Source organism: Nerophis lumbriciformis, linkage group LG29 (assembly GCF_033978685.3).
Source record: "Nerophis lumbriciformis linkage group LG29, RoL_Nlum_v2.1, whole genome shotgun sequence".
Taxonomy (NCBI): Eukaryota; Metazoa; Chordata; class Actinopteri; order Syngnathiformes; family Syngnathidae; genus Nerophis; species Nerophis lumbriciformis.
The window spans coordinates 21,419,019-21,430,000 of NC_084576.2; the positions used below are offsets into that span (position 1 = coordinate 21,419,019).

Genomic DNA, 10,982 nt, shown 5'->3' on the forward strand with positions numbered 1-10,982 from the left:
ATGTGTTCTCTTTTGTATTTTTTGTATTTTTATGAATTAACATTTATGACAACCTTTTTCCAAAACACAATATAAAATGTGAGATATAACAGGATATTGCATACATTTATCATTTGGCAGAGGGGTTAGTGAGTCTGCCTCACAATACGAAGGTTCTGGGTTCGCTCCTGCGCTCTGGATCTTTCTGTGTGGAGTTTGCATGTTCTCCCCGTGACTGCGTGGGTTCCCTCCGGGTACTCCGGCTTCCTCCCACTTCCAAAGACATGCACCTGGGGATAGGTTGATTGGCAACACGAAATTGGCCCTAGTGTGTGAATGTTGTCTGTCTATCTGTGTTGGCCCTGCGATGAGGTGGCAACTTGTCCAGGGTGTACCCCGCCTTAAGCCCGTAGCTGAGATAGGCTCCAGGATAATGCATACATTTATAATTTGTTTTCAAAACGCATACAAAAAAGTGGGACCCCAAAAATTTACTGTGGGACCCCATTTTTATGACTTCAGCGGGTTCCTGGGACCCCATTAAAAAAATAAAATAAATAAATATAAATTCCTAGCACCAACACTGATGGAGTATTGGTGCGTGCAAAACAGCAGCAGGCGACTGTGGCCTGCTGGCCAGTTCTAATACTAATCAAATATCATCCCGGGGGCCATAGATAATTCATTCGCGGGCCGAATCTGGCCCACGGCCCTTGACATTTTTTTGTTTTTTTTGTTTTAATTAATTAATTTATTTTTTGTCCTGTCCAGCTCCTCAGGCAAATCATATAGTAGATGTAGATGCCCATATCGGCTGTTCAGATTTACTTTACAAAAGAGAAGTGTAGGATACTTCTCTTGTTGCCTTATTTGTATTTGACTTTATTAAATGTATTTATATTATCATTTGGTGCAGCCGGGCCGGAGCAGGAGGGGATAGAAAGAGGAAAAAAGAAGACAGAGGGGGAAATTGTGGGGACAAGAGGGGGATTAGACAGAGAGACAAAAACAACAACAGCAAACACAACAACAACAATAGAGCAACATCAGCAAATACGACATGTACAAATATAATGGTAAAAGTGATAACAAATAAGCAGTTAGCGAGAATAAAAAATAATACAGAAATGACAATGAGCATTATTCCACTACAAATGGAGCAATACAAATACCAATAGAAATAGTGCTATTGATAATGCACAATACCAATAATTTACCTCTTTTATCAACAATACAGTTGTTCAAATGCAACAATATATATACGTAATGATAACTTGAGATACGAAAGAATGCAGAAAAATGAAGGGGGAGAAAGAGAAGCAACCTACATTAACCTTGTAGATTGTTATAGTAACAATAGGTTAAGCTTTGTCCGTGTGCCATGTGCCATGGGCCTTGACATTGACACCCCTGCTTTAGACGTACAATGACATGTACATTATCTTGAAAACCAACCTGCACGTATACAGAGCCCTGGGCATATTATTAAAGAGCGAATGCACGCCTGTACTGCTGAAACCCGACACTCGATATATTACATGTGCAGTGAAGAGGACATTATTTCTAAAATCAGCATGCACTAACGAGCCAAGGAAACCCTTTTGCATGTTTAAATGCCTACATAAAGCGCACGGACGCGTGTGTGCCGCTGCAAAACTCTTGTGAAATTATAAAGCATTTAGTCATGGATATAGTGATATAGTACATGTGCAATGAAGTGTATATTGTCTTTAACATCAGTACACATTACAAGGAGGACGCCACATTATCTATTTTTTTAGTTGTTTGGACGCTTTTTACGCGCGTGCACCGTCGCGCCCGTCTCCATCTATAAAAATGGAAGCAAGACACGTAAGTTAACTTCATGATTTGTCGTTAAACAAGGACTAAAAACTAGGGATGTCCGATAATGGCTTTTTGCCGATATCCCGATATTGTCCAAATCTTTAATTACCGATACCGATATCAACCGATATATACAGTCGTGGAATTAACACATTATTATGCCTAATTTGGACAACCAGGTATGGTGAAGATAAGGTACTTTAAAAAAAAAAAGAAAAAAAGATACCGGTAAATAAATTAAAAACATTTTCTTGAATAAAAAAGAAAGTAAAACAATATAAAAACAGTTACATAGAAACTAGTAATTAAGGAAAATTAATAAAATTAGCTGTTAAAGGTTAGTACTATTAGTGGACCAGCAGCACGCACAATCATGTGTGCTTATGGACTGTATCCCTTGCAGACTGTATTGATATATATTGATATATAATGTAGGAACCAGAATATTAATAACAGAAAGAAACAACCCTTTTGTGTAAATGAGTGTGAATGAGTGTAAATGGGGGAGGAAGGTTTTTTGGGTTGGTGCATTAATTGTAAGTGTATCTTGTGTTTTTTATGTTGATTTAATTTTTTTTTTTTTTAACCGAAAAAAAAAACCCCGATACCGATAATAAAAATACCGATAATTTCCGATATTACATTTTAACGCATTTATCGGCCGATATTATCGGACATCTCTACTAAAAACATAAGATAATGTTGCATCTTATGACACAGAACAAAACGTCTTGCTTGTCAAAGTTGTCCCATCAGGTGGAGGTTCCGCAGTGATCGTATCCAAAACAGCTGACCCTCATTAGCGCCGGCGGGAGTGTCGCAAAACCCATTTTTATGTCTTTTTTTATTAATGTTGAGTAAAAATAGCAGCATGTTAACATTCAGACATACGGTACAGTAAGTCCTCTTATAGTGTTTTTTTAAAGCCGCCAGCAAGGCGTTGTTGTTGAGCTTTGGAAATGACAGCGCACAACCGTGACATCGACACAAGTCTCCGTTTGTGCCGTGTATACGCTAAGCAGAGAGTTTTGAACCTCTACACTTTGGCCAGCGTTTGCAAAAGTCTGCGTTTTTAAAGACGAAAATATGCGTCTGCTTTATGGACAAGAGGCCTTAACACAGAGATAAGTATGTGTTTATTAAGTATACATGGCCTAAAATGTGATCTTTATCAGACTCCAGTTTTAGCGCGCACTGGCCCCAATGTGGCCCCAACGTCACTTGCATGCACAGTTTGATCAGTTTGATGAAGTGAAAACAAAGGAAGTTGACCGGATTCCGTAAATGGACAAGGAAGTCGTTACTACTACTACAAAATAAAATAAAAGTCGCCACACCTTAAAATTTGGGTTTTTTATGTGAAAATTAATTAAAGTAATGTGATGTATGAATTTATATATATATATATATATATATATATATATATATATATATATATATATATATATATATATATATATATATATATAGTGTAATCTATTTGTTAGGGTTCTAATCTTTTTATGGCTGTTTAAGTAGAGGCGTGGGTCTACATTAGTTTTATTTTTCATCTCCCTTGCGTAGAATACAGAAAAAACACGCACTCTCCAAAAACGTAATAAAACAAAAATAAAGAGGTACACAGCACAAAAGTGTACATAAAGAAAAAGCAAGGCCAGCAACACTTGTGTCCTTCTTATAATTTTAATATAAACTGAACAGGCGCTACCAAACGCAGACCAGTAGCGTACATGTCAATTCCGGTCCTTCAACAATTACTATATACAGTACAGGCCAAAAGTTTGGACACACTTTCTCATTTAATGCGTTTTCTTTATTTTAATGACTATTTACATGGTAGATTGTCACTGAAGGCATCAAAACATGTGGAGTTATGTACTTAAAAAAATGTGAAATAACTGAAAACATGTTTTACTTTCTAGTTTCTTCAAAATAGCCACCCGTTGCTCTGATTACAGTTTTGCACACTCTTGGCATTCTCTCGATGAGATTCAAGAGGTTGAAGGGGTTTTCACTTCGCAGGTGTCATAGTTTTGATGCCTTTAGTGACAATCTACAATGTAAATAGTCATTAAAATAAAGGAAATGCATTGAAATGAGAAGGTGTGCCCATACTTTTAGCCTGTATTGTATATTTTGTACTAATAGCCTATTATGTGTGCACTATTGACTAGTGACGGACCGGAAAATACTTTGCTCACCAATGAAGTATCCACTTCCGCTGGCGGGCTGCGTCTTTCCCCGCACGCACAAATGAACAAAGCTGCCGTAAAAGTCGCATTGCCAAGTAGACTGAAGTCACATTTCAAAAGATCGGATTTGGACTACATCCTGACGTGGCCCAAATCTGATGCGAAAAGATCAGATTTGAAGCACTTTGGAGCAAATAATATCCGATCTGTGTCACTTGAGGGCAAAAAAAAAATCAGATTTGCTGTGCAGTGTAAACAGGGCCACAGGGAAATCAGAACGCGTATGCAAATATTCATCCCTCTAAGGGCAGGTGTGTCCAAAGTGCGGCCCGGGGGCCACATTCATGTTAATAACCACATATATTTTTTACATACAGACTATCTGTTGGGTCACAAAATGTCTGAAATCCGATGATTTAAATTCAAGGCCTTGAAATGTCTACAATTCTGTTTAAATCTCGAGAAAAAAAAGTCTGAAATTCGACCATGAAAGGTCTTGAAAACCACACAGCTGTAGTATAACTATAAAAAAAACCATGATGCTATACCATTTCTATTATTTATCCCATTAATTGCAGGTCAGGTTCTCATGGCTAATTTTTGTCTCCAAGTTTATGCTGCAACTGGCATTAAAAGCGATGAAGGTTGTCTGTTTACACTCCCGTTGTGGTTCGGGGAGGACAGCAAGAAAAATATGCAAATGTGATCTTGTCACTCTTTAAAAAGTGGGGCGGGAGAGGCGTGTGTGATCCCTGGGGAACACGCTTTATCAGTATCATGCAGTATCAAGCTTCGAAAAGCTGTGCGCTAGAAAATGCGCCATTAATCCACACACAAAAATTGGCATCAATTGTTTTATTCTTTTTTGTTTTGGAGGTTAAAGTGTTTTATGTTTTACTACGGAGTTAATGCTGCTTTTGATTGATTGATTGATAAGTTTATTGACATCTTAAAGAATTGAATCCATGTAATGCTTTAACAAGGCAAATGGATGGCACAAAAAGCCAAAAGACTTGTTTCCATTGTGGTCCATTTTGATCAGTTTAGTCAATTTTATTTTTCAGTATTGAATGTTCAAGTCGATCAAAAAATGTTTATAGGTTAAATATGGATTTATATATATGTATTTTATTTTATTTTTTTATTTTTGTTCAGGCAAATTGATGCACTTTAAAACATTTTTTGTTGCAGACTAAAAACAATGTTGAAAAATATATTCTTTGTTGTAATGGTATCTATATTTCTTTCTTATTTCTTCTCTTTAATGTTAAGTATACAATGTTATGCAGAGGTGTACTTATAACAATCTCAAAGACATAATATAGTATTTATAGTGGAGATTGAGTGGCGCAAAATGTTTCCTTCTTTGGGGTGATGTTACAGAAAATAGTTGCAAAGCACTGCGCTAAAGTAATAACTAGTCCTTGTTTATTAATAATATATTTTTTGCCTAAAAACAGGTGAAAATGTACTCAACATCAAATACAAACCAAATAGAATTGGAATGATATCCACATTATTCACAACCAAAGTCCGTTTGAGGCTTGCAGTCTATAATTAGACGCCAGGCGTCTAATTATACATGACGTTATGCATGACGTTATACACAACATGATGTTTTTGTCATGTTGTGTTTGTTTCCCTCAGGTGGCCATCATGACACCTGGCATGACTTCGTTTGAAACTGTGGAGGAGGCTGCCTACAGCCACGAGACTGAAGACCTCCATCCTGTCACCTTATTGGCCACCTCCAATGGCACTCACATTGCTGTGCAGGTTGGTAGACCCACGCTCGAGATCCGGCATTTTGACATATAGGGTTTGAAAATGTGACGTGGAAACGCATTGCATTGTGGGTCTTGCTGGACTCTGAATCGCTTATTTACACAGCAGACAATACTCTGTGCTTAAGTGTATTTTTTCTTTCACAAATTCAAAACATTGCGCATCTTTAACCGCCACCATCGTGGTCATGATCGCTGCAGGAAAAAAAATGTTTTGGTGAGATTGTTCTCATTTCCAGTGTGAAAGCAAAGCTGAAGGAAGTCTGGTGACGAAGCTAGTAAAGAGACAGCAAATAGCCTGGATAGCAGCCCTGAGACGATCAAACTTGACTTTTAACGCCATCACATGGCTCATGTTGCATTTTGAATCAAAGCATGTTTTATTATGTTAACACACAAGTCCTCACCGGTATAAAAACTGACTCCGACACTGGATGTGCTCATTTGGATCAATTCCACCAATTTTACTTATTTTTTCAAGGCAGCGAGCCTTTGGAACAGCTGGTCTCTGTGCGGTGCCTTGATTTTTATTTTATTTTGTACTATCCAGTTTGTTGCTCACTCTCACATTACCACGACTACAGTACTGCCATGTAAACAAAACCTACGTCCAGCAAAAATGGTTATCCGGCACCCACAATGCATTGCAAAATCAAGCCCTACATCATTATCGGCCTGTATTTATTATCTTTTCCTTTTACAGAACTACATCAGCAGATACAATATATACACCTATGATACCAATATTTACCATACCGTATTTAAAAACAAAACAAAAAAAAGAATTAGTGAAATGGACCAATTAGACCGGCTCAAGCACGAGCAAAAAAATAATTTTTGCTGGAACCCACTCTCCTAATTAAGTAATTTAAGAATAAAAATTACACATTGTCAATAATTCTCCCAAAATATGTTTTGATATCTTACGGGGAATTTATTTGACTTCCTCCCCTTTTCTCTCATTCTTGCAGTATGTCTTCTGCGCCAATCTGTAAAAACCTCACATTTTTCTAAGGGAATACAGTTTTTGTTCTTTCCTTGCGTCTTACGGGCCCCTTGTTTGTTTTGGTTCCTTTATTTATTTATTTATGTATTTATTTTTTGTATAAACCTTTATAAATTTCAACATTTACAAACAGTTGAAAATAATAATCAAAGTAAGTACAAAAACAGTACAAAACAGCGCCAGCGGGTTGTAAATTCAAAGTAACTAAAATAGAATGCAAAATATATATTGTTTTGGCTACTGCAGCGATGGACAGGCCTGCGTCTACAACACTTAAAGGGGCGGGGCATGTTTCATGTTCTGTGATTCAATTAAATAACGCGACTCAGATGGATGGACATGAAAATGACAGAAAATATCGCTCCCAAAAATCTAAATTTTGTGTAAATCTCTTGACAGATAGGAGTTTATAATATAGGTAAAAGCAGGCAGCAGCTCACACATTCTCATACTTTCTGTAACATCCAGGATGAAATGATGTCAGCCATTGTGAAAATGTCTCAACTGTAAGCTACGTGACGGAGCCCACAATTGGTTTGATTTAAATGTTCACAATATTTCAGGGTTCCTCACAAAGGAAACCTTACGATGTATTAAATCCATAAACTGCTATTAAAAGGAGGAGATTGCGAGTTAATGTGATGTAGAAAAATCCCAAATTTGTATCAATTTTCCCAGGAGATTTACCATATCTTGAAATTAAGGTGTTTGTGAAAATCCCCTGCTAAAGTAACCACAACATTAGCACCGCACTAAACATTATGGCCTAGTTCACCTGCAGGTCAATCCCTATTTTTTTTTGCCCAAATGTTATCTGGATCTGATTTTTTTCATGTCTGTGTGAACAGTGCAATTCCAAATGTTTCATATCCGACCAGGGCCTCTTTTGTATGTGCATATAAATGGGGTATGTATGCGATGCTCTCGCGCTCCGGTCGCATTGATCTGAGCGGAACGTCGTTCAAAAAAGGTGATAAGCGTCATCATTCTTCGGCAAAATATGCGGTTACGAAATAAATAGGTGACAAATGAGCAGGAAACGGGTGAACATAATGACAGTGCATCTGGAAAGTATTCAGAGCGCTTCACTTTTTCCACATTTTATGTTACAGCATTATTCCAAAATTAAATGAAGTCATTTTTGTCCTCAAAATTCTACAGACAATTCCCCATAAAGACAATTTTTTAAATTAAAATGTATTTATTAAAATAAAAAAAAAGTGTACATAATAAGTATTCACAGCCTTTGTTCAATACTTTGTTGATGCACCTTTGGCAGCAATTACAGCCTCAAGTCTTTTTGAACATGATGCCACCTATCTTTGGTCAGTTTCAACCATTCCTCTTTGTAGCACCTCTCAAGCTACATCAGGTTGGATTGAAAATTGGAAGCTTGGTTTTCATCCAGGGTGTCTCTGTACATTGCTGCATTCATCTTTCCCTCTATCTTGACTAGTCTCCCAGCCCTTTCCACTCAACACCATCCCCACAGCATGATGCTGCCACCACCATGCTTCACTGTAGGGATGGTATTGGCCTGGTTTCCTCCAAACATGACGCCTAGCATTCACGCCAAAGAGTTCAATCTTCGTCTCATCAGACCAGAGAATTTAGTTTCTCATGGTCTGAGAGTCTTTCAGGTGCATTTGGCAAACTTTTTCAAAGAAATGGCTTGCGTCTGGCCACTCAATACAGGCCTGATTGGTGGATTGTCCTTCTGGAAGGTTCTCCACTCCACAGAGGAATGCTGTAGCTCTGACAGGGTGACCATCGGGTTCTTGGTCACATCCCTGACTAGACTAAGATAAATGCAGCAATGTACAGAGACTTCTTGGATGAAAACCAACACTTCTGCAAAGAGGAATGGTTGAAATTGCCCAGAGATGGGTGTGCAAAACTTGTGGCATCGTATCCAAAGCTGCATCAACAAAGTCTTGATCTAAGGCTGTGAATGCTTATGTACATGTGATTTGTTTTGATTTTTAATAAATTAGCAATATAAAAAACGGTCACTTCGTCATTATGGGGTATTGTGTGTAGAATTTTGAGGACAAAAATTTATGAATTCCATTTTGAAACAAGACTAACAAAACAAAATGAATGTTTTGTGAATATTTTCCGGATGCACTGTATGTTTTAGGACAGGGGTCGGCAACCCGCGGCTCTCTTTAGCGCCGCCCTAGTGGCTCTCTGGAGCTTTTTTTAAAATGTATGAAAAATGGAAAAAGATGAGGGCAAAAAAAAAAATTTTTTGTTTTAATATGGTTTCTGTAGGAGGACAAACATGACACAAACCTCCCTAATTGTTATAAAGCACAGTGTTTGTATTAAACATGCTTCACCGATTCGAGTATTTGGTGAGTACCGTTTTGTCCTACTAATTTTGGCGGTCCTTGAACTCACCGTAGTTTGTTTACATTTATAACTTTCTCCGACTTTATAACACGTGTTTTATGCCACTTTTTTTTCCGTCTCATTTTGTCCACCAAACTTTTAACGTTGTGCGTAAATGCACAAAGGTGAGCTTTGTTGATGTTATTGACTTGTGTGGAGTGATAATCAGGCATATTTGGTCACTGCATGACTGCGAGCTAATCGATGCTAACATGCTATTTAGGCTAGCTATATGTACATATTGCATCATTATTCCTCATTTGTAGGTATATTTGAGGTCATTTAGTTTCCTTTAAGTCATCTTAATTCAATTTATATCTCATGACACACTATCTGTATGTAATATGGCTTTTAATTTTTTGCGGCTCCAGACAGATTTTTTTTTGTATTTTTGGTCCAATACGGCTCCTTCAACATTTTGGGTTGCCGACCCCTGTTTTAGGACATCAGAATCAGAATATAGGGCAGTGGTTCTTAACCTTGTTGGAGGTACCGAACACCACCAGTTTCATATGCGCATTCACCGAACCCTTCTTTAGTGAAAAATAAAATGATGTTTTTTTCAATTTCAATACAAAGTTATATGTTTTTGGTAACACTTTAGTATGGGGAACATATTCTAAGTAACAAAGACTTAATTTAGAGTTATTTGGACACTAGGGGAACATATTCTAAGTAATAAAGACTTAATTTAGAGTTATTTGGTTAGGGTTAGGGTCAGGGTTAGAGGGTTAGGGTTATAATAAGGCCATGCCGAATAAGGCATTAAGTACTTAATAATGACTAGTTAGGAGCCAATATGTTACTAATTTGCATGTTAATAAGAAACTAATTAATGGTGAATATGTTCCCCATACTAAAGTGTTGCCATGTTTTTTACTGGTGCATAAAATGAACCATGCATGAACATCACCTTGTTCAAACAACAAAACCAACACAGTGCATAAACTCACAACAAATTACACACCTGCAAACCAGTCAGCTGTTGCCGTATCTGTAATACGCCGATAGGGAGAAGTTTGTTTATTTACACGATGAGTCGGGTATGTTTTGACCTCCGCCGAACCCCTGAGGCCGACTCACCGAACCCCTAGGGTTTGATCGAACCCAGGTTAAGAACCACTGATATAGGGGTATATAGTCACTCAGGGGTGAGTAAAAAAAAAATATATATATATATATATATATATATTTAGTCTAAGCCTGGGCCCCTGGACAGGGGGTCCAGACTGAGGCCAAGGAAAAAACAAAAACCTCATACCCAGAGCACACAAAAACATGTGTGTAAGAGGGAAACATCAGAGAACACAAAGGACATTAAAGACATTAAAAGAGCAGAGCTGATGCAACAAGCTGCCACTCCAGCGGTGCCATTTGTACATACAGCTACAAAAGCAAAACGACAACAAAAACATCACGGCAAAGTTCCACCACTCGTGTCTCCCGACTGCTCGCCAACACACTCTTCGGAGCATGTGTCCGATGTCCTTTTTTTAAATTATTTATTTTTTGCATTCATCCACATTGTGTTGTCCTAATGATACTAAAGAGCAGAGATCTGGTAGAGTCCCATGTTAAGCATACGGTCTCGGCAGACCAGGTCCAGTCCAGGGCGTGTCGCTTCCCTTCTACTGGGGAATTTTAATGAAGGATCAGACTGAACCGAAACCACAAGTCTTGCATTTAAATCCTGATCGAGTTCCCCGTGTGCGCCACAGCCGTTGTGACTCATCAGCGTCTTATATTGTGTATTGCACTAACATATGTTCTACAAAGCAAACA

General features: G+C 37.9%; 1 protein-coding gene across 3 annotated transcripts in view; it reads left to right on the forward strand.

Annotated features, from left to right (window-relative positions):
- znf143b (zinc finger protein 143b) overlaps nt 1-10,982 on the forward strand; it is a 40,127-nt gene that overhangs the window by 28,560 nt on the left and 585 nt on the right. For all 3 annotated transcript variants that reach the window (XM_072911887.1, XM_061924775.2, XM_061924776.2), the window contains exon 14: nt 5,664-5,792. In XM_072911887.1, the coding sequence (XP_072767988.1) occupies nt 5,664-5,792 (129 nt within the window). The remainder of the gene's footprint in view (nt 1-5,663; nt 5,793-10,982) is intronic.